The sequence below is a fragment of the Blastocystis sp. subtype 4 genome (assembly GCF_000743755.1).
Source record: "Blastocystis sp. subtype 4 strain WR1 chromosome Unknown seqid_0122, whole genome shotgun sequence".
Taxonomy (NCBI): Eukaryota; class Bigyra; order Opalinata; family Blastocystidae; genus Blastocystis; species Blastocystis sp. subtype 4.
Window position 1 is genome coordinate 1 of NW_014569425.1, and position 27,275 is coordinate 27,275.

Consider the following 27,275-nt stretch of genomic DNA (forward strand, 5'->3'; position numbering starts at 1 on the left):
GCTATCAATCACTCACACTCCTCATACTCACTTTGCCATGGAATTCAATCTCAGCACTGTAACCTGTCTTTGGACAGCTGAAACTCAGCTTGTCAATCAATTGCATACGAAGAGTACCAAAAAACAGACCTGTTCCTGCAAAGGCTGGAATGATGGTATTATACTAGATTCAGAAAAAAAAACCAGTTCATACCACTTCATCGAATTTTGGAAGGAACACCTCAATGTTACCCAACATACTGCCCATTGCACTATTTCCCGTGAAATGAGACTTCGTCCAAATATATCCATTCACACAATATTGTTTCTTCTGATTCTCAAGATAGAAAGCAGAAATGGGAGGATGGTGATTACATTGCTCAGCCACGTAACTAACACGACTCTCAGGTGTATCTACAATACAAGAGAACGTTTCTCCAATAATAGGATTGTAAGGTTTTTTACAACCATGAGTCTTGTAATGCCAACTGGACAAATACCATTTCAATAAAAGCATGAAACGCTTGTAAGCATCATCGCTTTGTAGACTACAATGATATACCTGTTCAATTATCTACTCTGGAGAATCCAGAAGATCCACATGCATAAGCATATCACCGAGATGCTCCAAAAGAGATCGAGGTGATAAGAAGAATACTGGAATTAGAACACGAGTCAGATCCTGACCTATCATCTTAATTGAATCGCATACATATACCAGGCTTTAAAGATTTTAAAATGTGCATGAAGAGACTAGGCTGGACATAAGGTTCACCATTCACCTCTCCACCTCGTGTATTCTCAGGATCTACATCCATAAACGAAAACAAATACGAGAATACCTTCTACGGTGTACTGAGCATAGTCTTTTCCTTCAGAATAACTCTGCAAATCGCGTTGAGATTGTTCTTCTGCCATCCCGTGCTCTACTCCAAACAATTAGATTATACCATAAGGAAGATCAAGCACATCGAAAAACCAATCACTTACAAAAACAATGAATTCAACTATGAAGTGACGTCATCTCAGGGAGTTACATTCTGACGAAACGCCCCTTCTTCGTGTTAGAATCTATAGAATAAGATTTTGAAACAAACAGCTTGAGTTATTTGCGCAGATACACATTCACTCCTGATTCTGGGATGACCGAACTGATTTCTCGGAACAACTCTCCCTTGGTATTGAATGCCATGCACTCGAGATCAGCTGCACATATAGCAGCAAGCATTTCAGGATCATGACTCTTGGAGAGATGATATGCTGTTGCTTTGATCGTAGCATTTTCTTCGATTTCGAATCGTTTCATAGAATTCTCAAAGATATCATGGTACTGTTTTTCAATCGTTTTTATTGGAGAAAAGTGAGATACCTTGTACAAATCCTGCTTTGAGTCCCACTGCAAGCCATATTCTACTGCTTTCGCATGATAGTCTTCATGTACCAAAGTCTGATTCTTCATCAAGGCATCAAAGAGCATCTCAAAGTAGAGTGTCCAACGGCCTGAGTAATAGTCACCAACAACGCCAGCCCATTCTCGAGCTGAATAATCATTTATCTCACCATGAGGTCCCCAAAGAGAAATCTGATTCTTTGCCGCAAAGAGGAACTGTTGCTGCATTTCCTCTAGCGAGTGTGTTTCGTCAACAGCAAACGCAGCCTTCTTCAGAGCTCCACGAGTCCACACACCCAGCTGGAAATTCTTGTTGGTTTGTAAGAGCTCATCCAGCTGCTGGATCAGCAACAGCAGGAAGACTGCAATACCTTTCGATCTACGTTCCAGTTTCCTCTCATACCTACGTAGCAATGCATTCCTTGCCCTTAAAGACAGTCCCACGCACATACAAATCAGTTCCTTCCGTTCGTTCACCTTTCCGAATAAAACTCTTCAGATAACCGTTGCTGTTGAAAGCAGCACAGTTAGGATGTTTCACACACTCCTTCTGTATCTCTTCGATGGTACAGGGTCGGAAGTGTTGACCATCTGAACATCTGACCACATCAACGATACTATCATAGACATCAGCATCCTTTACAAACTCAAAGGTGTCTGTAAAGGGCATACATTCTCGAATATGTGTACCGAACAATCGCAATCTCTCTGCAAAGAGATTCTGATACTGCTGACGTGTGACATCCACGAGATCATAGAAGAAGGGTTCTGGAGGTTGGGGCAATCTCTTAGCTTCCTATTCATCATCATCTCATATCATCTCCACCTGTACTATAATATGATATGCAGTTGCGATCGCATCCATGTCAGTCACACTGTATTCTCGGTTATAGAATGGTTCCCAGACCATTGGAGGATGTGGATAGATATGGACTTCTAATACAGTCATACAACTACTCTCTCTGTACTCTGTGAATACACCTTAGGCAACAAAACGTCCCACATCCTCTTCAATTCAGGACTGGATATACCATAGCGACGCTCGCTATAACGATGTAACCACTCACTCAAATCCACTTTCTTGCGCCATGCCATTTCCTAGTGATAAACCTCCTCCCCAGAACAAACAAATAGCAAATCGTACACTACCACATTCTGATCGATTCCTTCCATAAAGGCTCCAATACCTACCATGTACTCTGGATACGATTGATAGGCTTCCTGAGGACCCTTCGCTATGGCTCCTAAATCACCATACAATCCCTTCACAGCGCCAAAATTTGGCAAGGAACCCCAAATGAACTATGAATGAATGGAATTCCAAATATCCACTCTTTTTTTGTTATCACCTGCTTTGTTGTAGATAGGTGTCTATGAGTGATTCTCACTCTTGTCTCCTCACCAAATCACTCATCAAATCCAACAAAATTGCATCTTCAGACTTCTCAATACCACTCAAAAAAGCAGCTACGCCTTTGGTAAAGGAATCTAAAAATCAGCACGATTTGGATATAATCCTCGGTCCAGACATGGGAGTTGATAAAGACCCATGTCTCCATGAGCCAGACTCCATCAGAATCACCTTCCTTGATAGACTGGATCATTCCGTAGGAACAGGACTGCAAGTATTCTGGATCCATAGATTTGGGCTATTCATCAGACAATGCTCACTATCATACATCCATCTCCATAAACAAATCACCATTGTAAAAATGTGATGTATAACCGTAATAATCCATTTCGTTATGAATTCCATCATGACACAAAACAAGGATATTTCTGTGCTTTAATAAACATTGCTCCAATGGTCTTGAATAAAGGATCCACAGGCTCCAGCAAAATCAACTACATGGAAAGTCTTCATAATGTCTACGTGTCCATACGGTGCTTCCCAGTTAGTCCATGACGGTGAGATGGAATAAGAGACATTAGGATAGATCGTCTGGACTCAGTCTTAAGAATACATGCCTACGATGAGCTCATCAGGGACATAGCCAGCGAAAGCAGGAAGAACTGGGTACATACCCAAAGAAACCTCTCGTTCAACAATCTACAGTAAGAAGGATTCTAAGGGAATACTCGCTTATTGAGTTCTAATTCATGCTGTAAGAAGGATAGTGTAAGTGGACCTCCCCATTGCTTGATATTTCCCATACGATTCCATGGCTAAAAATAAGAGGATACAGGGATTTGAACATCGAAATGGACTCCAGTGAAATGACGGAGAATCCCTTCTTCTGAGAGACCCAACTCCCTATATACTTGGTAGAAGAGGTACTCTTGCCTATGGATGAGAAAGAAGTCCTTTATGTACCCGTTAAAAGCTAGAGGCATATTCACTCCGTTAAGAGCCATCCAGTCAATCTCACGTTCCCAACGATCCCATTCCCAATGAACATAACTGTACCCAAATGTGCACACATTCATATTGTATCGATACTCTGCAAAGATCTATAAGTTCATAGACCAACAAAAACGAACCTCCTCCTTCCAGGGAGCAGGAAGAGAGGGAAGAGGGGACGGAATCGAAATATGATCTCCAGTTCCGTCTTCTCCCCAACTTAAGGTTGTGTTACAATAATACTTTAGGTACCTTTGAATAATCATTCAGTTAGACCTCTACATGTACAATCCATTTGCAAGTGCAGTTCCACTTGTTCCCTCCACAAGAATCCTTCCTTCTTGATTGCCATTCTTCACAACCCAGAAATCACGATGTGGATTTTCCTTCTCCACAACTAATAGGTCGACAGAATCTTGCAGATGCTGTATGTGAAATCGACTTGTCATACCCACTTTGGAAAACATACGACCAATCAGTTCATAGACAGCCTGTTCCTGATTGTTCTCCGATAAAGAAATGGCTTCAATTACAATAGCACAAAAGAAGAACCAAGATAGCCAACGCATTATTGAGGAAAACCGCAACAATGTTAAAGTTGAAACATGGAAACAGTGATTCCTTGATAAACAAGAGTTCTGGAAACAAACATACTAACTTGCAAACTTCTTTAACCACAGGCCTCGTTCGCTTTTTTCCTTCGTTAGAACAAAATCAAAGAGTATATATGAAAGAACCTAAGTAGCTAGTAGCAAAGGATATGGATTCGCAGCACCCGTTTATTCAGTCCATTTCCGTTCAAATACTGAATGACACTAACAGTGACAATCACCGTATATTCAAGACTTAGTACATATAGAATCTGACAAATACCGTGATGATCGACCTGGATACGACTTTTGTGAATACAATTGAGAATCATCTAACGAACACTGAAATGCTCCATCCAAATGCATTAGCTCAGGGATTAAATCATATGAATTAACTGTGATTTGATTATTAAGTGACTCCTGGTTCGAATGAAAGGATATGGTATAGTACAACTGCTTTGTAATCACCAACTCCGATACTTCAATGTTGTGAATGCAGTGAAGCGAACATAACTTCATATCACTTCCCAGGGAATGCAAATCTCCCTTATCATCTGCTCGAATTAACACAGAAAGGAATTCTGTATCACTAAATCGTTTTTGCAATCGGACTATCGACGAGCCCGAACTACTATCCACTGACCAGCCCCTTAGAATCACAGCCATTTCTAGCTTCAAACAGTTTATTTAGCTGATTTGCGTCTCGCTGCATCCGTTGTTGATACCCTACTATCTAAATTAATCGCCTAAATCACCTTTCATATTGCTTTTACATCGTTTATATTCCTTTTGAAGTCCATTCATAAGAGTCTGTGTGGATGTGGAGATAGAACGAACCATCACTCTACCCAGATTGTTCATTTTCCGTCGTTACTAAATCCAACAAACACAGAAGAAACAAAGAAGAAAACTACTCATCATTCAACATAAACTGGGTTGAATCGTCCATAAACTCAACAAATCGAATCTTGATCTCATTTGCACGGGCTCCCTTCAGCATATCTTGTTTAAATGCACATTCCACCTTCATCTATACTCAAAGATACCTACGACTTGTACATGAATCATCTCCAATGCTCCACGGAAGATCCCACAATATATATTGTTGTATTGAAGATCAGCTAACTCATCAGGAAGTTCTACAAAGTGAGTGAGAGGATTTGTAGTGAATTCTACAGGTCAAACAAAACTCTAGGATCGTACTAATAATACAGGATTGCTCATCTTCATTCCAATTCTCTACGGTTGCTTGAGTTCCAGCATACATCGGTAGTGCCTTAGTAGCAATGTTTTCACACGACTCTCGAAATGAGCGAATTCCTCTCGTTCGTGTTTTTGCCAAATACTCTTCAACCAGCCGTATTCCAATATTGTATCTGGAATTAAGATGGATCGAATACCGTACCCTAGATGTTCTATTTGTTTGTTGATCTCGGTGACATCCTCGTAATCCTTCACAATCTGGGAAATGAAGGCTCCATAGGTCAAGGCCAATAATTCGGAACTGACTGTTGTATCTCCCTCTTCCATAACAACTCGAAAATGGAAGGAAATTTGGGCTAATTTATGGGAGCCCAATACTACTTCCGTAGACTAGCCCAAATTACCTATATCATAAAGATTTCAGATTAACCATGTCAGTCGGTTCCGATGAAGAACTCTATGAGGAAAAGTCACGTACTCCTAAGAGAAAAGTGAAACCGAAAGCGAATCCCAAACCTAAACGAGAAAAGACCGCTACTGAGATAGCACTGAAAAAGGAGATGCACAGACGATGCGAGTCTGTAAGAATCTGCAGAATGAATCAGGACATAGAGAAGAAGAGCTCGGATTAATCAATGTTATGATCATATATTTGATCTGCTAGAGTTTACATCAACACTGCAAAGTAAGAGCAACGCCAAAACGGATCGTTGCTCATTGTTACGTTTCACACTTGGTATGACCTCTTCTCCATTTCAATCAAAGGGTACATGAGGGAACTCAAAAGAGTAGTAAATGACACTGCTCGTTTGCTATGTCAGATTGCGCACAATAAACAAGAACTTATTAGTCTCTTTCCGCCTGCTCAATTGCAATTCATTCTCCAGTCCAGTATTCTTCTTTGGACAATTTGATTATAGATTTCGTTGATGATGATGTGTGCCTTATGTTGGCTGCCTGCTACAACATGCCTTATGAATCGAGACAGACGCAGAGATATTCGTCACAAAATTGAGATGTTTCATGAAACAAACAAACCAATGTACATAAGCCTCTCTAGACTCAATATAGTCCCCAAGAATAATTTGTGGTGTCCTAGATCTCGACGCTGTGATCGAATATCGCCAATACAGAATAATGAGAATGAATACAAATGTAACCAACAGTAAACACAGAAGCACGAGAACGAGTCGAAGCCCGTCGTCCGGTTTCTTTCCTCCCACCTTTTCATCGAAGCTATCATCCGAAGATTGAACCAATATCCAGAAGGGCGATTGGGCCATGGCTGGAGTGATCCGTGATGATTCATGAAGTATAGACGAAGCAATACGTCCCTCATATGATGGAGAGTCGATAAATCGATGTAACGTCCTGCTCGCATCTTCACACAGCATGGAGATTCGCTATAATGAGGTCCACACACAATAACTACTTTGAAAACTCGAACAGCTTCCTTTGAAGTCAAATCGAGATGTATGTTAAGTTTCGATTGAACACTCTTTAGATAGCCAAAGAATGAAAGACCTGATCGACTCGATGACAGCGAGGGCATAAGAATAGACGACTTGGGAATCGTATCAAGAAGTCCCAGGAACATATCGCCAAGAGCCACTTGCTCGGCATGACCTCTATTGGTTACATGATAGAAAGAACAATACCCCAGAGTGACCTGAATATAGTATATAATTAGGAGATAAATAACCATAGTATGATTACAGTCATTCTCGATGCGATTGTTCTTTAAGAAGTATCGGAAACATATATACAGATCCTTAAATCCCTGAATACGTTTTGCATATCTGATAAAACCAGAAAAGCTTGTATTACACTCCTTGGCAACAATCAAATGAATGGCAATACCACTATACACATGCTTGCATTCGATATTCATAATTGCATCGTCTGTTGTAGTAGGAACAATTTCTTGGAATTTGGTAGAAACCATCAGTGCATTAACTATCTTGGTGGTATCTCGTTTGGCGTCGGATACAGAAACTATACAGTCAATCCCGCTATCTGGAAGCATTCTAAGGATAAACAAAAGAACAAGGCACATACAAACCAGTGTAGGATGAACCCACAATACCCAATTTTCTGTTTGGAATACTTGCATTTATAATGTTTTGTAACTCCTCCTCGATTAACTTTCGCAAACGCAGTTCCTTCTTTGAAAGGGTCAACCATTCAAGTAAAATTGTCAACTCCTTTGAAAACCGTTCTCGAGGACTTAGGTTTCCATAAGTAGAACCACTGGAAAGCAACCATGCAGGAATCGCTGTCTACATAAAGATTACAACCAAACCAATCTCAAATGTAAGTCCCTACTTCCTCTAATCCTTCATCATAGAGCTCATTCATTTCTGAACTACATCAAACGGGAGTGATTATCAATTTCTGTCACCACTTATTGCGCCAACTAGGATTCATTTATGTATTGAGAGACTATCAATTCTCGATCTGTTGGAGACTCAGGATAACGGTCATTATGATGTATAATGAGAAATACACATATCGACAGAAACAATGGATCTTCATGATTACGAAATAGCACCCACTAGAATTTTATCTTCTCATTTGTGAACTAAACATTTTTCAAATAACAAACATCTTTTCCGTAATGTGGCTTTCACTTTATGCATTAGCCGCTAATGATAATGATAACATCTTACCATCAGTCTGGTATATTGAAGGTAATAGGAATATTCACATAACCTTGAAATATAGGTTAATGATTTCAGCACCGTCGAATGAACAGATCACTGTTGTTGCATTCCATATGTAACGACTCACAATAGAATCAGAAACCGATCGATCATGACGCAACCAGAAACGCAATTTGTGGTTTTAATAGTACCATATAGATCCGTCTCATCCACCTCTTCTGGTCCCACACTTAATAGTATCACATCCCTAATATTGACTTACATGAAGTCCACCCAATCGCCAATAATTCAACTCCAAAATAAAATTGATGGAAAATGAAGGTATTTAGACCCTGTAGAATCATCTCAATCCTGTTTCAGATTCCCACGGAATGAGGGCGAATACTTGCAGACAATCAAAAGTTGTCATGCAGTGGTTTGCCTTCTTTCTATGTCTTGTTCTAGGTGTAGAATTTATTGATTTTCATTGACTAAAGAGTATAGGGGAGGGCCTTCCGGAGATGATGAATCGAGCACATATCCGTTTTCAGTCAACAATTGAAAATGTCGATGTTTATATCGTATAATCTCTTCAAGAGTAGATTCTGGTTCGATCGACGAACTGCCACCACTGTCCTTTCCAGCCATTCTTCGAAGATGTGGGGACTGACTTAACGTAGATAATGGCATCAGAAATAACATATAGGGAATACAAGCCTATTGATATGGAATATACACAGGAAATTCAAGCAGTTGGCTCTTCAAATATCACTTTGTATCAAAAGTTTCTTTTCAAAGAGTATGGCGTTTATACGATCACAATTGGGAATCTAACAAATCCAGTACGCTTTTCCTTTTCCTATTGATATGAAGATGGAAGTCGTTACTGATCGATCTGGTCACAATTACTATGGTCCCTTATTCTTTATGATTGGTCTTACAATTGTCATTTTTGGTATTGTGATGCTAGTACTGTTACTTATTTGACTTGATCGACAGATTGAGAATTTAAGAACTACTTGTAGAAAGAAGGACGAACCACTCATCCAGACCTCTAAGTCCTCTCGTATAGTTTCGGTAGATGTATTCAGAGGGATGGATTTGTGTTGTATGATCTTCGCCAATTATGGGGCTGGTCAATACCACCGAGCTCTTGTTCATGCAACTTGGGATGGAATTACTTTTTCCGATTTTGCATTTCCCATGTACCTATGTAAGTACTGTATAATATAGATTTGTGTTCATCCAGGGAATTACTTTGCGGATCTCTATTACCAGTGAATTTAAACGCAATATGGCTAATGGCTGTTCTCCCTTAAAAGCTACCTGGAAGTGTACCTTGAAGGTAGAAATCTGTTCTTATATTCATCCTAGTGCTTGAAACGAGCGATCATTCTCTATCTCTTAACATGGCTTGTGAATTGTTCTACGGATTTCGAATCGCTTCGCTATTTGGGTGTTCTTGCCTATTTCTCTGTTTCTGGCCTGGTTAACAGCTTAGTCTTGCTCTATATCCCAGTATGGCATTCTCAGTTAGGGTTCATTTCCCGCTGGCGGGCTCGAGCGGAGTATGCAGAAGACTATCAGGTGTGGCATATGTAGGAATCACTTTCAAATTGTCCCATTAGACTTGATCCTCTTGTTCCCTGTTTATGTGCTCTCTTGTAAGTCTCTTCACTTTCTTTCATTTGTAGACACTGGCTTATTGCCATGTATATTCCAGCTCCTGGATGTCCTGTGGGTTATACTGGTCCTGGAGGCATCAGTGATGGTGGCAGATATGAGGGTTGTACTGGTGGTATCTACAGGTATATTGATGTTCAGTTATTCGGAGAGAATCATATCTATCATGAAGCTGCTGTTGCTTATGTGTATGAAGGCAACTATTTTGAATGTGAAGGTGTGATGGGTTTGTTAAATGCCGTTTTCATGACATATTTGGGAACGCTAGTTTCATGGGTCTTTCTAACAGTCCAGAAGCCATCGAAACGGGTTTGGATCTATTTGGGTTCGGGTTTGTGTTTGTTATTGTGTGGAGGTTTGTTGTGTGGTTTCAAGCAATTTGATGGATACATGCCCATCAACAAGAACAAATGGAATACCTCCTTCATTTGTATCACATCAGGAACTGCATTCCTTGTATTTGCTTTTATCTATTTGTTTGTTGATGTATGGGGGATTTGGTCGGGATTCCCAGTGAAAGCTATGGGAATGAATAGTATCTTGATCTACATTGTACATGAATTTGTTCATGGTTATATCCCTTTCACTTATCACTTTGAGAAGACTACGCATTGGACAGAAATGATTAATAGTTATGTGTTGGGATGTGGCTGGTAATTGCGAACGAGTTCTATCGTCAAAAGATGTTCTTTAAAATATTGAGTGTTTGTTAGGAAACAGGTAATTCCGAGTCTGTAGAATCGTATGTATCCTCACTGTTGGAATAATCAGTACTAGTATTGCTGTTTGTATCGTTACTGTCATCATTACTAGTACCATCCTCATCACTCTCTTCACTACTGCTGGTATCACTCTCCTCACTACTATCACCACTTTCCTCACTACCACTTTCCTCACTATCACTCTCCTCACTACTATCACTCTCGCTATAACTGCTATCACTGTCATAGCTACTCTCACTATCTTGCAAATACTGCATAATTTTCCTTATAGACTCATCCTTCAACAATTCCACATTCACTTCTTCTTCTTCCACCTGTTCCTTCCACAACAATAAAGCTTCGTCTCCAATCACCTTCTCATCCCACAAGTACTGTACGAACAAGCCAAAAAAGGGCTTAAACAAAACCACATTCATTGCATACATTGCCACACAATCAATAATGGAAACTTCTGTATTATCACCAATCAGGAAACGACGTAACAATACACTATGGAGACGAATTGTCTGTTTGGTTCGAACAGCTTCTTTACGCCATGCCTCCAAAGAAATACCTTCGTGCCAAACACTATCAATCAGAATTCGAACCAAATTCTATAGTAATGAGACTCTTCCTAATCATACCCGAAGAAGATCACTATACTCACAATTAATTGCCATACGATAACAATTAATCTCCATATAGATTTCATCACTATTTGCTCCTTGACTCTGTTCTAAACGACTAACATACTCCTTCAAACCATTATAAGCTTCCTGATCTGGATTCAATTCATTTTCTTCTTCTTCATCTGATTCAAATCTATCTATCATTTCAATAACATATCAAACCCTTGACAACCTCGAAGCGAAGAACGACTCCATTTCTTTTTCTTCTCACGAATCTCTGTTGAAGTACTTCCGCTTCGTAAGATATAACCCTGACCTTTTCCTTCTGCTTGCAAGGAATCCTCTTCACTCCAACGAATTTCATCACTTTCTTCTTCTGTCATATCCCGCGGGAAACTAATGATAATAACAGCCAAGAGAATCCTACTTGTGAATACGAAGACCAGAAAGAGTGACATGAGGAGCAATAACTACATTCATACCCAATGTACATTTATCCAGAGTACAATGATCATGAATAATCGTTCCATCCATAATCACACAATCTGTAAGAGTGCTATGTTCACCAATAGTTACATTGTCACTAATAACACATCCTCGTAAGACACACCCTAGTCCAATATGACAATTCACTCCTAATAACGTCTCCGAAACAACTGTTTCCTTTGCTAAATCACAACCATATTGAATGAGAGATCGTCGTCCCACACTTGTTGTATAGTCCAGTGAGACCGAAGGATGAACATACACATCACCACGACTATAAGGGATCATACGATCTCCAGCAATCGCATTATCAGGAACTGTTGGATAACACCATCTACGTACCACATCAGAGCATACGTCTCGATATGTACGCAAATCCTAGATATGACGACAATCCATCAACATCACAATCACGAATTGGGAGTACATCTTATCGTTGAAATAGGCATAATAACGATAACCAAAATCCACATTATTCACTTCGTTTGTAAGATAATCCTCACAAATCTCTTTGTAATCATAATTGTCACTGAAGTGCATTATTACCTCTCGACTGCAAATATGAATCCCTGCAGGAGCAATATCAAATCGAACGGATGCCTAGATCATGAACCTACCACACATCTACAGAATCACTCTCTAAGAGAGAGCTTGTGAGAACCGAAAAGAAGTCCTTTCCCTTGACGTCACCGTAAGCAAGAATACGATTATCAGCATTCACAATCATTGCTAAATCGCGAGAACGCATCACATTGCTGTTATAAGGAATGTGAGTGAACACTGATGTCATTGCATTATAAGAGGACTTTTGCCAACGATTCTCATGCTCCTTCCAGATGGGAGCGAGGTCAAGATTCGTAATGGCACCTGCATTTACCAAAACAAAGTTGTTTCCCCTTAATACACCACAGTTATCTAATTCACGGAGAATATCTCCTGTAGAATTGCATGAAGGCATGTAATGAAGAGTAATCACAGGAGAAGAGACATATCGCGATTGGCTGCATTCCGATCTACTTATCATTCTGATATAAACCTATACGATCGAGCTTCATAGTAGTTCACTTTCTCAAAATACCTTTTGATGTCTTTATCATGTGTAGAATAGCAAACAATGATTTCGTCCATATTCTGAGCTGTTAGCCAGTACATCGAGTAATCAATCAACCGCATATTAGCTAAAGGAAGTAATCCCTAATCCTAATCAAGTCTCTGATGTGAGATACGATGGGGACATCCATATTCAATGGATATAAGAGACGTGAGAACGAATTCACGATCACGACAGCCTTTTCATTATCAAGTCTTATCAACAGATACCTGACGCACTTTCTTCTTATTCAAGTCACCACTCATGTCTCTACTAGGAATCATAGAATCATATACCCCTTTTTGGGGTCCATAAAAAGGAAAGATTCTTACTATCATCTTCGTTCTTGGAAGTGAATGAAGATCCTTGTAGCTGTGAAGCGAGGTACACCCATAAAGGGTGAATGAATAATAGTGGTGGATCATGCTGTGAAGGTGCGTGTTAATCCAGCAACACAGCGGATTCAATTGAACAATGCAAAGATGGAGCTCAATCCGTTTTGTGAAATTGCATTGGAGCAGGCAATTCGCTTAAAAGAAATGAAATTCGCAAATGAAGTAGATTATTATAAAGCTATTGATATGTAGATTGTTGCAGTATCGATTGGAACGAAAGCAACTCAGGAACAACTCCGGTATTGTATGGCTTTAGGTGCAGATCGGAGTTTGGATGATTATTTGCATTCACTTGAAGGTATTCTCGTCGAGTCAAAGACTGTTGGAGATGTTGATCTCTCTCCGCTTCAAGTTGCAAAGGCTCTCAAAGGAGTTGTTGAGTCTGTATCATCTCATTCACGGATTTATCATAGGAACAACCCGATTTAGTGCTGATGGGCAAACAGAGTATTGATGGAGATAATAGTCAAACTGGACCGATGCTTGCTGGCTTGCTGGACTGGTCTGAGGCATCCTACATTTCATCTCTTTCAATAATGAATCCTGATGTGTTGAAAGTGGAGGAAGAAACGGAAACAGGACGGAGGACTCTTGAAGTTCACCTTCCAGCTGTCATAACGACAGATTTGCGCTTAAATACACCGCGATATCCCAAGTTACCCGACATTGTCAAGGCGAAGAAGAAGCCGATGAAGGTAATTCCTCTAACAGTTCAGGAGGAACGAGTGAAGTGAATTCATGGAGGGTATTTTAGGTTTAGAATCGTACGATTAGAAGAACCAGAAGTACGGAAAGCAGGGATTTTGTGTAAAGATGTGAACGAGCTGCTTAGTCAATTAAGAGGAAAAGGAATACTTTAGGATCGAGTCTCTGTTTGTTCAAAGGAATTGTCATTAGTGAGATAATATGAGTGAACCTGCCTCAAAAAGACCTAAGGGTCTGAAATGAACCAGAATTTCACCTGTAGACAATGCGTTCTACCAACAGCGATTGAAGTACTGGCAACCTCTCTTCACGCCAAAGAATGTCATTATCTGCTTCGCTCTAATTGGTGTCATCTTTGTTATTATCGGAATACCAATCTTGAATGCTACTAATGATGTATTAGGATTTGGTTGAATCTAATATGCAGATTGTGGAATATAAAATCGTTTATGATGGAAAGAATGCAGAAACAGAGGCCTGTCGAATCCATCAGAACAATGAGGGTCGTGAATGTACAGTACCAATTCACTCCTCCTTCATATTTATAGGTTACCTTTATAATCGACAAGGATATGAAAGCTCCTATTCATGTATATTATGAACTAAAAGGATTCTATCAAGTACATTAAATTGTAGGAGTGAACTCTAGAACCACCGCTTGTATGTATCAAGTCGTGATGATTCGCAGTTGCTTGGAAAGGAAGTGGACTTAGATACGCTAAAGACGAATTGTGGAAATAAAACAATGGATGGTGACAAGATTCTCAATCCCTGTGGTTCGATTGCTAACTCTCTCTTTAACGATGTATTTACGCTTATTCCTCCTTCTTTCAACGAATTACTTCGTTTAGATGAGCATGGAATTGCTTGGAAGTATGATCTTCAAAAGTTCAAGAATCCCAAATCGTATGGCGATCCCAAATACAAATGGCTGTATTGGTTCTGGTGACATAATAAAATAGATATGAGAGCTATCCTAATGTGATTCCAAAGGATAAATCTGATGATCCTTATTCTGCTTCGTATAATGGTGGTGGAGTAGAAAACGAGCATTTCATTGTGTGGATGCGAGCTGCTGCTCTCCCTCGTTTCCGAAAACTATATGGTAGAATTAATGAGGATATTCCTGCAGGAACCCGCTTATCCTTCCATATCAATGCAAGTATCCTAAAATAGTCTCTTTCAGAATAGATTTCTATGTAACGGATGTCGAAAAGGCATTAGTATTGACAACCACAAATTGGTTAGGAGGGAAGAATTATTTCTTAGGCTGGTCCTATATTGGTGTAGGGATTTTCTGTATTCTCTTTGCTATCGCATTTGTTATCAAGCAGATGACTTGTCCTCGGTAGGAGAAGAAGATAGTTGTCATATATAGGAAACTCGGAGATATCAAGTATTTGAAAATGGATTATGATGTTTGTTTGAAAGTGTGATGAGCATCAGGATTATCACAAACAATTGTCACTCTTCTGACACAAGGCCTTGAGCAGAATAAAAGGTTGAAATAGCCATAAATACGATATTAAAACCTACAACGAAGAAATGTAGGAAAACAGAGATCTTGGTCAATGATGTCTTGTAACAGTAATAATGGAGAAGAGGAGGGAAAATCACCGAAATCGCCGTCATTACTAATCCACCCACTACAATCAAGGGTCTAGACAATGTAAAGTAGAAGGATATCTAAAGAGATGATCTTCTCAAAGTAAGGAAAGAAGTAGGCAACTAACGAAATGCAAACCGTTTGAATTACACGAACCAAGAACCGTTTCGTATCCGTGACAAACATGCACTTTTCGGTCTTATTTTTAACTATCGATAATGTCATCCCCTTAACATCACAATTGCCTTCAATAATTTCATTCAATGGTGGTGTGATGATTGGGTAGGTGAATAGACAACTCACAAACATACAGAGGTTGATGACCGTAGAGGCCACTTGTCCTGTAGGAATACTCACCAACACATTCTGTGCCATTCCTTCAGGAGATCCGCGATACGAAAAGTAAGCAGCCATTGGCATCGCCACTAAGAATACGGTAACTCCACAAATACTCAAAATATTAGTCTTTCCGTATTTCTCCTTCAGAGAAGGTTTTAGTGCAGTCTTCAAGAATAGATTATCAGCATACCTACATAGAAGGACAAGAAGGAGAAGTTGTAACCCAGCGAAAATGCAGGAACTCCCATGGACGAGAATAAAGCTGACCAAGAAGGTGGCATCAACACAGATGAGTCAATGTGAACGCCAATGGTGGTATACCCATAGATGAGGAGAATAACAAACGAGAAAATGAGAGCAAAAATACTGAATGAAGAAACGAAGACGAGAGGTCTGAGAATTAGAATGAGTAAAAAGATGAACTTCAGCGAACTCATTAGGACTAGAATGAGTGCTAGAACCGATGAGATAATATGGAAGACAACTTTCTGATTTTCAGCTCCCCCAAAGAGGGTCTCAGGCCAAGGGAGATGGGTAATGAAATCAACGACACTGATCTACTCATGAATACGATCAGATTTAACCACAAGAACACTAATCAAAACACCCCAAAGAGCAATCAAGTAAAGAACCAGAAAGATGCGATTTCCAGTATCACCAAATACATAGTAGATAATTGAAGAATAGTCGCTGTCGATCTTTTTTGCAATATATTTGGACTTCTATCGTTCAATCCCTTCAATAACACAAACATGGGTTTTCTTGTATTTCATCACATCCACTAACATAAATGAACACCATATGTTCATGGCTGCGATAACTGCAAAGAGGATCACCGTCATCACAATACCCATCTACTTGTCATTGTTTATAGGAGATTTAACATTGCTAATGGCGTATGGAATAGCCAATACGCCAGGACCTGTAGTACTTTTGATTAAGGCAATAGAGAACTACTATAAATCGTTTCCTAGATTCCTACTTGAGAAAGAGAAAGATAGGAGGATTCATCAACCGGTTGAGATTCACTAGGTTTAGATGTCTCCTTCACCTCCACAACATTGGAATCCTTTGTTGCTTCGTGAGAGTCGTTAGTCTTGGAGATTTCACCTTTGGTCTCCTGCATTTCTCAAATCTGTGCCATCTGTTTCCACATTTTGAACAAACAGACAAGCGTATGGTATCGATACATTAAAATAAACCCCATTCTGACCTTACTCCCTCTTAGGAGAAGGACGAGATCTTTGATTTCCACGATACGCAGGTCTGGGTTTCTTCACTTCAACGACCAGAGTATCATCACCAAGACAGAAGGGTCTTTCTTGAGCCTTCTCCACAACCCTTGCAGCAGCAGTTTCTTCAGCAAAGTCTACAAAAGCACAGTGATTCACTTCCACCACCTTCACATCCACAATAGTTCCCTCATACTATCGCTCAACATCCTTTCCAACTCCTACCTTGAAGAGTTGCAGTAATGCCTCCTCATTCACCGAATCACTACGGAAGTGGACACGTACCGTACTTCCACATGTTGTGCTCTTCTTCGTAAAGCGCGACTTCACCACTACAAAACCCTCCTCCTTCTCTTCTGCCTTTTTCTCCTCTGCCTTCCGCTCTGCAAAGTGGCGATTTGGCGCTCTACGGCTATGTGGGAACAAGTTGCTGTAGTTGCGGTTCTTTCTCTCCTCAGGCTTCTTCGCCAGTACAGGCTTCGCAGGGGCAGCCTCCTCCTTCTTCACCACTCGCTTCTCTACAGGCTTCTCCACGGGCTTTTCTACAGGCTTCTCTACAAGCTTTTCCACAGGCTTTTCCACAGGCTTCTCCGTCTTTAAAATCTCTGCCACCAGTTCTTGCTCCGTCGTAGGAACAGGTTGCTGAGCAGTAGGCTCTGTGGCGAATGAAGGAATAAACACAGGCACCTCTGGCTTCTTCTCAACCTCCTCAACAGCCACTTTCTCAACCTCCTTCTCGGCTTCTTGTACCGGCTCTGGCTTCACAGGCTCCTCCACAGGCTTTGCAGGTGCTTCCACAGGCTTTGCAGGTACCTCTACAGGTGCCTCCACAGGCACTTCCTCCACAATCTCCTCCACAATCTCCTGTGTCACCTCAGGGACCTCCATCAGATGCAGCATATCATACTTGATCACGTAGAAGTCACCACGTGGACCGGTCTTCTTGTTAAGCAAGAACATCTGAGAGAAGTTTCTCTCCCTTTCGTTGCAAAGATAGACCTGGCCACTGACCAAGATGACCATACCTCCTAGGAATTACTGATTAGGATTGCATCTACCGTTCTCAGCAGGTAGAACACTCACATGACCATGATCAAGGTTCACAGAACAGTTCTTCATGTTGCACTGCTCATAAAGAGTAGGGAGTTGATCAACCGCTGTAATAACCTTTGATTGCTAGCAAAATCACTTCCATCCAAATGTACAAACGTGCTGATTCTTGGTAAAAGAAATGACGCTCTCTTTGTCATAGAAATGAGCCATGTTCTGAAAGTTGTTATGGAGAGTCGTGTAATACTCCGAGATGAAGAACTTAGAGACAATGTCAGTCGTCTGCATACTAATCTACCCAAAGAGGTTAGATAAACCAGTATAACCATAAACTATCAATTCATGCTTCAAAACATGCTAGACAGTACTGCCCAATCACCTACAGAAATCTAGATGGATAGAGCAAAATAGGGAAAGGTTTTCTAGGTTCTATATTCTGGTTCTTTTTGTCACCGCGGGAATTTGGTATTTCCGCTTCTCTGTTACTGGTGATTTGAGAAGACAACTGTATAATACGACTCATAGGAGTGATGATCGAGTCACAAATCTCAGTTCTTTGAACAACATTCATTCTCACAATGGATTCAGATGGACTAAAATCAATTCCACTAGGACAGTTGATGGAAATGCGCAAAAATGGGCAGGAGCTTCGAGGAGTGAAACTAGAGTCTCGTAGTATTAAGAGGAATAGATAAGTTCAAGATAATGAAAAGACTAAGAAGCCTAAACGAGCAAATAAGAACGCGCCTCAAGAACTCTCCTCGAAACAAAGACCTAAGAACAAGCGTCACACAGTAGAAAAGCGAGAAGTGCGAGGTATGTGAAGAAAGGTATGATTAGGGATAGATCCTCGTTTTGATGGTCTTTCAGGAAAGTTCAACTATGATTTGTATCGCAAATCCTACAGATTTATCGAGGAAAAGCAAGAAGAAGAAATCAAGGAGTTGAAACAGTCCATGTTCAATGAAACAAACGACTCCAAGAAGAAACGAATTCAGGTTAAGTCTGTTCATCGCGCTAACTTCTAGGCAGAAATGACTCGTGTTATGCAACAGAAGGTGACTCGAGATCGTAACGATCGACGTGTGGAACGCAAGCGGGAGTTTATGAAACAAGAACGGGAAGCAGTGAGTAAGGGAAAGAAGCCATTCTTCTTGAAGAAACGCGAATTGCGTGAAGCTGAGTTAAAGGATCGATTCGAAGCATTAAATAAGCGTGGCAAGTTGAATAAGTATATGGAAAAGAAGCGGAGGAGAAATGCAAAGAGAGATGAAGCTAACATGCCTGTGTTTCGAGAACGTGAGTAACATCACAACAAACAGTCTATTTATTCTTCTTATCCTCATCCTTGTTTTCCTTTGGAAGCACAAGATTCATTACACCACTAGAAATCTATTCACAGAACTATTCCTACTAAACCCACACAACAAGCATAATCAATGAAACAATTCCGGCAACAACAAGACCATTAGACAGGTTGTCAAGCATCATCTTACGTCCATAGTGGTAAAGGAGACCCATCAATACAACTCCAAGAATCAAAACTATCGGAACCATATCCTTGTTCATTGGAATCGACCATAAGGCAACAACAACATAAATCCCAATTACCCTACACTCTAATCCTATCTAGACCCACTACCAGTACTGGTACTTGCATATCAAAGGTCCGATGATACTAATGATATGTGGAACTCGATGCATGTGTTGAAGCGAGAAATGATAATAGTTGAGGGCTACACGAAGGCAGAACGACAATACTGCAACGAGAAAGACCCCTCCGAATACGATGTAAAGGATCGCATACAAGAGTCCTTCCAATATCACTTGCATTCCAGGAAGATTTCTAAGTGAAAGGTGAAGAGTAGATATACTCAAAAGCAATTGGAACATACGTAATAAGGGATGCAGACTGCACAAAGAAAGCAATCACAGAGAGACCGAAGAAGAAAGCCTCATTTCGAACAATTCTAGGGGAAAGGAATTAGAACCAAATCTACCTCCAGTCATAAAGAGTTGTAACCAGAAAAATGAACATCAACACAATATTACAGTAACAGAACGCTATCCATAATAGATTATTACGAATAATACAGCGATATGTTTGTGCATCAATGTGAATGCTAAGATCCTGCGCCCTATTCTCAATGAGGTAACATTGAGAAAAGAACATGCGAACATTGGCACCATAGGATGAACCATCGCCAACTTGTCTAGATATAAGAGTGTTTTATAAATCCAACTCTAGTCGATCGGAAACTCTCTTGCTGCGCAGGAATGAAACAATAATAGTTTTCTTCGAGTACAGCTCGAACTGTGGATTCGACGAGGAGATGTGCAAATACCGTTTGTTCCAAAGATCGAGAAGAGATGAACTATTGTTGATGCATAACTCCTTCTTTTCTCCTGCAGGTATCTAGGTATCAAAAACACAATGAAGTGAAACATCAATGCTTAAGGAGGTCTCTTGGAAGTCATGATTGTACGAATAGAGAACACTCCAAACAAATAAAAGAAAAATTAGAGGAGTTACAACAGACGTACACTTCATAACGAGAAGATGGCCAATATTTTCCCTTCTCTGCGATAGGATGCGATCGCTCTGTTGGTTATTCCTTCTTGTTTTGATTTTTGCCTATGAAAAAATCTGTATCTTCTCCGATAATGATTCCATCATTGATGTAAAGCGCGATTCCGTTAATGACCTAATTCGAGTAACATCAACGACAAAGATTGGAGAGAAGACAAAACTCTTTGGATATACAAATGTGACGCTTCCTGAGGGACTCCAGATGATTGAATTTATTCTCACAGATGAAAAGAAGAATATTGGTCGTTATTCCTATGAGGCTCCTTTCGTGGGTCTGTATTTGTCATTGCAGTATGATCGTCGTCGTCCTTTGACAGGATTGTGTGATTTCTTCACACAGATCCTTCCTTGTTTCAATGTAAAACAGTGCAATACAAATGGTAGAAATGCATCTTATCCTTCATTGTAGTAAGTGATTCAGTCTATGATATTGACCTTGACGATGCAGTTTGGACGCCTTTAGATTTGGTTCCTTATTCGGTTGTTACTCCTCTCGTTATGAGTAGAGTTTGTTGTTTAGGATGATAAATAGCTGATGAAGAATGGGTTCGAGTTGCCCGTATCATTGTTCCCTGGGAACGCCTTCATGTGAAGAATTATCTCTCTGGAGGTTGTCCTGCATCTATTTACAATGATATTGGTATCTTCCAAATGTAAAAATAAGAATTGAGTTCAATCTAAGGAAATCCACTTGGTTCCCTCATACCGTCAATGCGGACCTTCGCTTTGTTCAAATTACTTTAACAACTGGTCGGAATAATGCTATTTCGCTTTTTGATAGTTTCAATGTGGGTTCCCAGATCTTGGTCAAACTTAGTTCGAAGGTCCTCTTACTATCTACAACACCAGTTCCATTGATATTCATCAGAGCGAAGTGGATCTCATCATTTATGAGATCGGCGAGAAAGGGAAGATCACACGTACTACGGCCTCTGGCAGAAAGGTTCTCTACCCTGAGCGTGAATAGTCAATGTATTTCTCTCTCTTCATCAGTAGTCCTTTCTGGTCAGGAAGTATCGATCTCTCTCTCTCTTCCTCTGATCAGCTCACCGTGACTGGTACACTATCAGCTCAAGATGGTACGTATAATCCTCACTACCCCATCTACGACAGTCGTACTGGTGTGGTCCTCTATCTCCCTCGTGGTGTTTATGTGGAGCTGGCCGAGCTTGCCTTGATGTATCAGAGTGGCAAGATCCCCGCATATATTGCTTATGAGGCCTTTGTCGATACTGACGCTGTCTACGAACAGGCAGGCTCACAGCTGCTGGTGCTGATTGCTGAAGCTTCTATCTATCCGCTGTACTCTCTGTGTGGTATATTGATCATAGACCGCCTCAGCTCGATGTGAACTTCACGCTACCGCTGCATCGACGTGCTACATATGCGAAGGGACCTATGAATGTGACTATTCCTGTACCTGCTGCTTTCGTTCAAACTCCAGTTCGAGATACGCTCCTAGTAACCATGAGAGAAGTGACTGATGTCTAGTTGAATACAAATCCAGTCTGGTGGCAGTCGGTTGTTACAGATGGAGAGGTACTGAATGTGGAACTTCCCATTCTTGATGATCGAAAGCGGAAATGGTCTGATCGAGTGTGTATAGGGATGATTATCGCTTGCTGTTGCATTCTTATAGGGGAACTCATTCGAATTCTTATCTATTCAGGTTTGTTGATACAAACAATTCACCTAGTTATCCATATAGTCACTAAAATCATAAACAGAATAGAAATAACCCAAAAGATCAGATAGGAATACTTAAAATGCAATTCCTATGGATCAAGATTCACCATCCAAACAAACGGGAAAATAATCAAAATTCATTCCATAAATTGCTGTAATGGTTTGTAGAGGTAGGAAAACCGATTGAAAAGAAGTTACAATATAAAAGAAGGTGGCACTTCTTCAATTCAAAACATTCAATCAATGAAACCGTTTCTTATTCATTACTTCGTATTTGTCACTCAGATTGTGAAATCGTTTTACTCCTTCATTTGCGTACCATTTCACCTATTCATTAATTGATCTTTCCAATTCAACAGCAGCTAGATGATCCTGAATATCCCGAATACTGTAATTCAGTTCTGATCGCCGAATATCGTTGAAGTAAGAATCTGTAAGATTATCTACTAGATCACGGATTGTCGAAATGGCAGTTGTTAGTTTGTCACTCTACTCATGAACATGTCAGTTGAAACGAACAATTCGAATAATCTTCTTGAGAATACTGTAGTAGTCACTAACATTGTGAATGGAATACTGTTTTAGCCAATCGATACTAAAATAGCGTCCATTTTTGTCATTCAACACAATCTGATCTTCTACTTGATTGAGATACCGAAGAATGTGAAGAACAATGTCGACGATATGGTCCACCTCATTAAAATCACTCCAAGAACCTACATGCAAATCGAAGAGATAAAACAGAACAGCCACGTTTGAATGATAACGAAAGTGGAATCGGCGAATAGTAGAAATAACAGAAACCATATTCAATGGTAATGTGATGTCATCCTTCAATGAACCAATTGTCTCTTTCTGAGTCTGTTCCTGAATAGAAATGACTATGTAATGAATTATTTATAATATTACTGATATTGTTCTTTGTGAAGAGTAAAACATGGAGAATGGATCGTTTTAGAAGAGTTCTGTCGAGAAAAATCCACGGAAGTGTGAGGTGTACATATGAATCAAAAGAGGTGGTTTCAATCGATGTGTTTTCAGGAACGATATCAAGAATCGTATCTAGATCCAGGTTCATTACTGCTCCTAACAACTGGACTAACTCCTCATTCCATCCCTCGAAGTGGAGAAATTGGAAACTGGATGCATAGTCACTCTTATGAGAGGGAGTCAACAAGGAACGACACAGCTCTTGCATTACATTCCGGTAATCCTAAAGAAGAGTCTAGTATCACTCATACGGTCGTTGTTATTAGGCGAATTGCATTCGAAGTATCATAATGGAGATAATAACAGTGAATATCATGAGATGGAGTGGGTTTGGATGAAGCAAGAAGAGCATTAATACGACATGTACGAAATAATACTCGAAATTGCTCTCTCGATACAGGAATCTTCTGATTATCCAAGTCTGACCATAATAGGTCTGCAATCTCCGATAGATTGAATTGCTATTCATTAATATATACAATGAACCACTACGCCAATCCCCTTACGATAGTACCCTTCGTCCAGGGATCCATTGACATAATTTATCACCTTATCATAGATCTATATCAAACTAATATCCAATTGATACATGATCCACTTCAACTCCAGATACATCGATGTTTTTGTTCAGATCAGCTATTTCTTCCAACTCCTGCCTTTGGTGGGCATCTTGAGTTGCATCTTCACGCATATAATCCACCAGATGGTGTTTCTTCCATTTCATCTATTGTCATCACTACCATGAATAGTTCACAGTCTTTTGACGCGAGGCTCCCCATTTATACACCTCTTGTGTATGAAGTGCCAATAGTTCCAAGCGGTCTACTTTAGGAAAGAGAGAAGTGGTTTGATCCATTTCCGATGTCTCCACGTCTGAAAATGACTAAGAAAGAATATCTCTATGTTTTGAAACAGAAATCAAAACGAGGTAATTAACTAAAGGGATAGGTTACAATCATAAAACCGTATTTCAAATCCTTCATTCCTGTGGAGTTTGCCTAACTCAGTATTACCATGCTCAGAACAATGGATACGGCAGGAGCTCTGTTCAATAGTCGCTTTGATAAGTGATTATGTTGGAGTTGGATTGATATTTAGTAAGGAGCTTCGAAATGAACTATTGAACAAAAAAGAGGAGAGAGAGAACAAGGTTATTGGAAAGGTGAAACGATATCGTCCTGGTGTTGTAGGAATAATTGACTACTTATAAAAATAAGGTTCCCGACTTTGCAAAGAAGAAGGACGAACTAGAGGCCTCACAAAAAGAGAAGGATAAAAGGATTGTAATTGACAAGAAAAGAGTAATTATCGCCTTCTGACGTAATAATTAGGATTCTCGATTAGAGCGATTGCATGCAGCTCAGAATATGATTAAACGTAACGTGCAGGAAGAGGAAGTTGGACTAAAGGAGGAAGAATTGCTTATGAGAGGAGAATCGGTTGTGGCATCACCCAAGTCGGAATTGTTAACAATAGATATGGATAAAGAAGAGACAATGACGGAAGAACAAGAGGCCCAACGACGTCGCTTGCTTCTCTCTCGTGCTTTAGATGATGAGAAGGAAGAGTTGGAGACAATGGACGAATCGGAAGAACAGCCAATACAGGAAGAGAGTGAAGCTGACGATGAATATAAATCCAGTGATTCAGAAGATGAGGGTACTTTATTTGCACTACGACATCGTCCTACATTTATTTCCAAAGTGAATTAGTCTCTTGTGGTTAATGTGTAGGCAAATCGTAAAACCATCGAAGATCCCGAAGAAAAGCTTCGAAAAGAACGTGAATTGGAGGAATTGGAAGAACTAAAATATAAACAACGGGTCCGCGAGACACAGAAGATGATTGAGGAGGTAAAAGTGAAGGAAATTGAGGAGGAAGAAAATCGTGGGAAGAAGAAAGATCCTCGCACAGAAGAGGAAATTCCTGATGACACAGACGATCTTAACAATCCTGACGAGAAAGAGGCCTGGCGATGGAGGGAGTTCTATCGGATTCTTCGAGAACGTCAGCGAGAAGAGCAGAGAAAGCAAGTGAGGGATATGGAGTGAAATCATTTCTAGGATGAAGAAGAGAAGAAGCGTCGTGGACGAATGACAGATGAAGAATTAGCGGCAGAAAATAAGCGTTTGGAAGAAGAAGGAGTCCGGAAGAAGAAACAAGAACATGTCCAGGGCACCTTCTTGCAGAAGTATTATCACAAAGGAGTCTTTTATTTGGATGATGAGAGTATTACTAGTCCGGATGATATTCGAAACCGTGATTTCCATGCTCCAACAGAACGTGATAAGGTGAACAAATTGGCGATGCCGAAGGTAATGCAGGTTCGAGATTTTGGAAAGCGATCTCAGAGCAAATGGACCTATCTGCGGAATGAAGATACAACAAAAACGAAAGATTGGCTCAATGAGTTGCAGACAAAGTGAGAATCGGTTGAGAGAATAATGGGTAGAAATGCTGAGACCAAGTTTAAGCATGCAGGCAATAAGTGTGAGTGTTTGTTACATCAATCATCTTTTAAACAAATGGATCTTGAAGTGCTAGAAAGTTTAAGGAAAGGGAATATCGTCGTCTTCTTGGATGTCAGTATCGGAGGAAGTCCTTCAGGACGAATTAAGCTCGAATTGTTCAAAAATAAATGTCCAAAGGTATATCACATTACGGGTGGTATAATATTATAGACAGTAGAGAATTTCCGGTAGAGAGTTCGATGGTGGTGATCATGTGTAGACAATTTTGTACTGGAGAATATTCTGTGTCTAGACTTCCTATGGGATATAAAAAGACAAGGATCCACCGGTAGGCAATAGGTGTGTTGAAATAAATCAAAGTATCATCAAAGGGTTCATGATTCAAGGAGGAGACTTTATGAAAGTAAAAATGGACTTGGAGACTAATGGTGTAGGGAGATGGTACTGGAAGTCTCAGTATCTATGGAGATCATTTTGAAGACGAAAATTTCGATATCCGCTTTGATAGAGCCGGATTATTGGCAATGGTTCGGATAGACTGAGAAGTATGATGTCTAGGCAAATGCAGGGCCCAATACAAATGGCTGTCAAGTAGGAAGAAAGAAAGAAACTGAATCATAGTTCTTTATTACCTGTGCCCCAGCACCACATCTGAATGGAAAGCATGTTGCGTTTGGACGTGTGTTGGATTCCGATTCCCTTTTAATCGTTCATAAGATTGAACACCTCCCTTGCGAAAAAGACAAACCCATTTTAGATGTTATAGTAACCCAATGTGGTCAGCTTTAGTTCGTTCTTGTTGTAAACAAATGATGTGTCAACAAACAGTAAAAATCTACTATAACCATTAGAATAGTTCAAGGCTGAGTATTTCAGTAGACTTTTCTCATTTAGACAAATGATCTCAAACTTTCACCATCATGAATACTCAGAGAGTTTAAATTCAATCAAGGGATAATTCTTACCTTACTAATAACAATCCACTCGTTCATAAACAAAAATGTGTTAAGAATTATTAATTATGGGGCAGAATTGATAATATGTATTCTATTCTAGTCCACTGAATTCTCTAGAAAAACATATTGTTTTGAAAAAAGAAGTTATTGGATCATCGAATAGTCGTTTGTCATACATACTCCATGGTTAAACTAAAGACCCATTGACAGATTCGTGTCCTCTTAACTGAATCTATACTGTCTTCGCGCTTGATAGACATCTCTTCGTCGAATGGAGTACTTGAATCCTTCTTCTTCGTCTCCTCCACTCTCAATAATATACTATGAGATCGATCTATCTGTTGTGTCTTGTCTTTGTCTGCGTAACTGCTCGAATTCCCTTTGTTAAGTACACAACGCAAGCTGATGATAAGGATCCCTATGACAGTAGCAGTATTTGCGTATAGTTATAGCTAGCTTATCATGAAGGCTCCATAGCCAATGGTGTTTTCTATCCGTTTCAGCGAACAGTGGTGATCAAT

At 40.0% G+C, this 27,275-nt stretch overlaps 13 protein-coding genes across 13 annotated transcripts; 4 read left to right on the forward strand and 9 right to left on the reverse strand.

Annotated features, from left to right (window-relative positions):
- Positions 1–674: 674 nt before the first annotated feature.
- On the reverse strand, positions 675–1,003 carry JH06_2084 (hypothetical protein; the record flags this gene model as incomplete). Its single annotated transcript, XM_014671958.1, has 3 exons — positions 675–787; positions 822–905; positions 988–1,003. The coding sequence occupies 3 exons, from the start codon at positions 1,001–1,003 to the stop codon at positions 675–677; spliced, it is 213 nt and encodes a 70-aa protein (XP_014527444.1).
- An 81-nt stretch (positions 1,004–1,084) lies between these two features.
- JH06_2085 (alpha-n-acetylglucosaminidase) lies at positions 1,085–2,920 on the reverse strand (the record flags this gene model as incomplete). The annotated part of the gene is given in 8 exon segments (XM_014671959.1): positions 1,085–1,748; positions 1,777–2,165; positions 2,202–2,302; positions 2,338–2,467; positions 2,480–2,671; positions 2,702–2,740; positions 2,772–2,857; positions 2,872–2,920. 8 exon segments carry the CDS (start codon positions 2,918–2,920, stop codon positions 1,085–1,087), a joined length of 1,650 nt encoding a protein of 549 aa, XP_014527445.1.
- Positions 2,921–3,535: 615 nt separating this feature from the next.
- JH06_2086 (alpha-n-acetylglucosaminidase) lies at positions 3,536–4,279 on the reverse strand (the record flags this gene model as incomplete). Its single annotated transcript, XM_014671960.1, has 5 exons — positions 3,536–3,653; positions 3,684–3,820; positions 3,851–3,962; positions 3,993–4,135; positions 4,166–4,279. The coding sequence occupies 5 exons, from the start codon at positions 4,277–4,279 to the stop codon at positions 3,536–3,538; spliced, it is 624 nt and encodes a 207-aa protein (XP_014527446.1).
- A 931-nt stretch (positions 4,280–5,210) lies between these two features.
- Positions 5,211–5,830, reverse strand: JH06_2087 (trafficking protein particle complex subunit 3; the record flags this gene model as incomplete). Its single annotated transcript, XM_014671961.1, has 4 exons — positions 5,211–5,330; positions 5,351–5,472; positions 5,504–5,676; positions 5,706–5,830. The coding sequence occupies 4 exons, from the start codon at positions 5,828–5,830 to the stop codon at positions 5,211–5,213; spliced, it is 540 nt and encodes a 179-aa protein (XP_014527447.1).
- Positions 5,831–6,447: 617 nt separating this feature from the next.
- Positions 6,448–7,930, reverse strand: JH06_2088 (hypothetical protein; the record flags this gene model as incomplete). Its single annotated transcript, XM_014671962.1, has 7 exons — positions 6,448–6,598; positions 6,635–6,906; positions 6,936–7,131; positions 7,162–7,530; positions 7,562–7,782; positions 7,829–7,868; positions 7,905–7,930. 7 exons carry the CDS (start codon positions 7,928–7,930, stop codon positions 6,448–6,450), a joined length of 1,275 nt encoding a protein of 424 aa, XP_014527448.1.
- A 1,082-nt stretch (positions 7,931–9,012) lies between these two features.
- On the forward strand, positions 9,013–10,485 carry JH06_2089 (heparan-alpha-glucosaminide n-acetyltransferase; the record flags this gene model as incomplete). Its single annotated transcript, XM_014671963.1, has 5 exons — positions 9,013–9,114; positions 9,145–9,350; positions 9,379–9,490; positions 9,520–9,743; positions 9,840–10,485. 5 exons carry the CDS (start codon positions 9,013–9,015, stop codon positions 10,483–10,485), a joined length of 1,290 nt encoding a protein of 429 aa, XP_014527449.1.
- Positions 10,486–10,537: 52 nt separating this feature from the next.
- JH06_2090 (translation initiation factor EIF-2b subunit) lies at positions 10,538–13,018 on the reverse strand (the record flags this gene model as incomplete). The annotated part of the gene is made up of 9 exons (XM_014671964.1): positions 10,538–11,143; positions 11,174–11,351; positions 11,381–11,554; positions 11,586–12,022; positions 12,053–12,244; positions 12,273–12,657; positions 12,687–12,838; positions 12,871–12,933; positions 12,965–13,018. The coding sequence occupies 9 exons, from the start codon at positions 13,016–13,018 to the stop codon at positions 10,538–10,540; spliced, it is 2,241 nt and encodes a 746-aa protein (XP_014527450.1).
- A 72-nt stretch (positions 13,019–13,090) lies between these two features.
- On the forward strand, positions 13,091–15,270 carry JH06_2091 (electron transfer flavoprotein subunit beta; the record flags this gene model as incomplete). Its single annotated transcript, XM_014671965.1, has 12 exons — positions 13,091–13,118; positions 13,149–13,291; positions 13,322–13,513; positions 13,543–13,859; positions 13,890–13,936; positions 14,097–14,230; positions 14,262–14,351; positions 14,383–14,454; positions 14,484–14,767; positions 14,797–14,996; positions 15,026–15,182; positions 15,213–15,270. The coding sequence occupies 12 exons, from the start codon at positions 13,091–13,093 to the stop codon at positions 15,268–15,270; spliced, it is 1,722 nt and encodes a 573-aa protein (XP_014527451.1).
- Positions 15,271–16,336: 1,066 nt separating this feature from the next.
- On the reverse strand, positions 16,337–16,567 carry JH06_2092 (hypothetical protein; the record flags this gene model as incomplete). Its single annotated transcript, XM_014671966.1, has 2 exons — positions 16,337–16,501; positions 16,532–16,567. The coding sequence occupies 2 exons, from the start codon at positions 16,565–16,567 to the stop codon at positions 16,337–16,339; spliced, it is 201 nt and encodes a 66-aa protein (XP_014527452.1).
- Positions 16,568–16,993: 426 nt separating this feature from the next.
- JH06_2093 (hypothetical protein) lies at positions 16,994–18,349 on the reverse strand (the record flags this gene model as incomplete). The annotated part of the gene is made up of 4 exons (XM_014671967.1): positions 16,994–17,206; positions 17,237–18,039; positions 18,070–18,187; positions 18,221–18,349. The coding sequence occupies 4 exons, from the start codon at positions 18,347–18,349 to the stop codon at positions 16,994–16,996; spliced, it is 1,263 nt and encodes a 420-aa protein (XP_014527453.1).
- Positions 18,350–18,639: 290 nt separating this feature from the next.
- Positions 18,640–19,368, forward strand: JH06_2094 (hypothetical protein; the record flags this gene model as incomplete). Its single annotated transcript, XM_014671968.1, has 4 exons — positions 18,640–18,736; positions 18,764–18,877; positions 18,908–19,059; positions 19,090–19,368. 4 exons carry the CDS (start codon positions 18,640–18,642, stop codon positions 19,366–19,368), a joined length of 642 nt encoding a protein of 213 aa, XP_014527454.1.
- A 3,296-nt stretch (positions 19,369–22,664) lies between these two features.
- JH06_2095 (hypothetical protein) lies at positions 22,665–23,144 on the reverse strand (the record flags this gene model as incomplete). The annotated part of the gene is made up of 3 exons (XM_014671969.1): positions 22,665–22,826; positions 22,857–23,030; positions 23,058–23,144. 3 exons carry the CDS (start codon positions 23,142–23,144, stop codon positions 22,665–22,667), a joined length of 423 nt encoding a protein of 140 aa, XP_014527455.1.
- A 1,209-nt stretch (positions 23,145–24,353) lies between these two features.
- Positions 24,354–26,587, forward strand: JH06_2096 (peptidyl-prolyl cis-trans isomerase; the record flags this gene model as incomplete). Its single annotated transcript, XM_014671970.1, has 12 exons — positions 24,354–24,394; positions 24,426–24,513; positions 24,545–24,628; positions 24,659–25,030; positions 25,061–25,360; positions 25,391–25,749; positions 25,780–25,994; positions 26,030–26,126; positions 26,159–26,201; positions 26,233–26,325; positions 26,357–26,389; positions 26,420–26,587. The coding sequence occupies 12 exons, from the start codon at positions 24,354–24,356 to the stop codon at positions 26,585–26,587; spliced, it is 1,893 nt and encodes a 630-aa protein (XP_014527456.1).
- Positions 26,588–27,275: the final 688 nt, after the last annotated feature.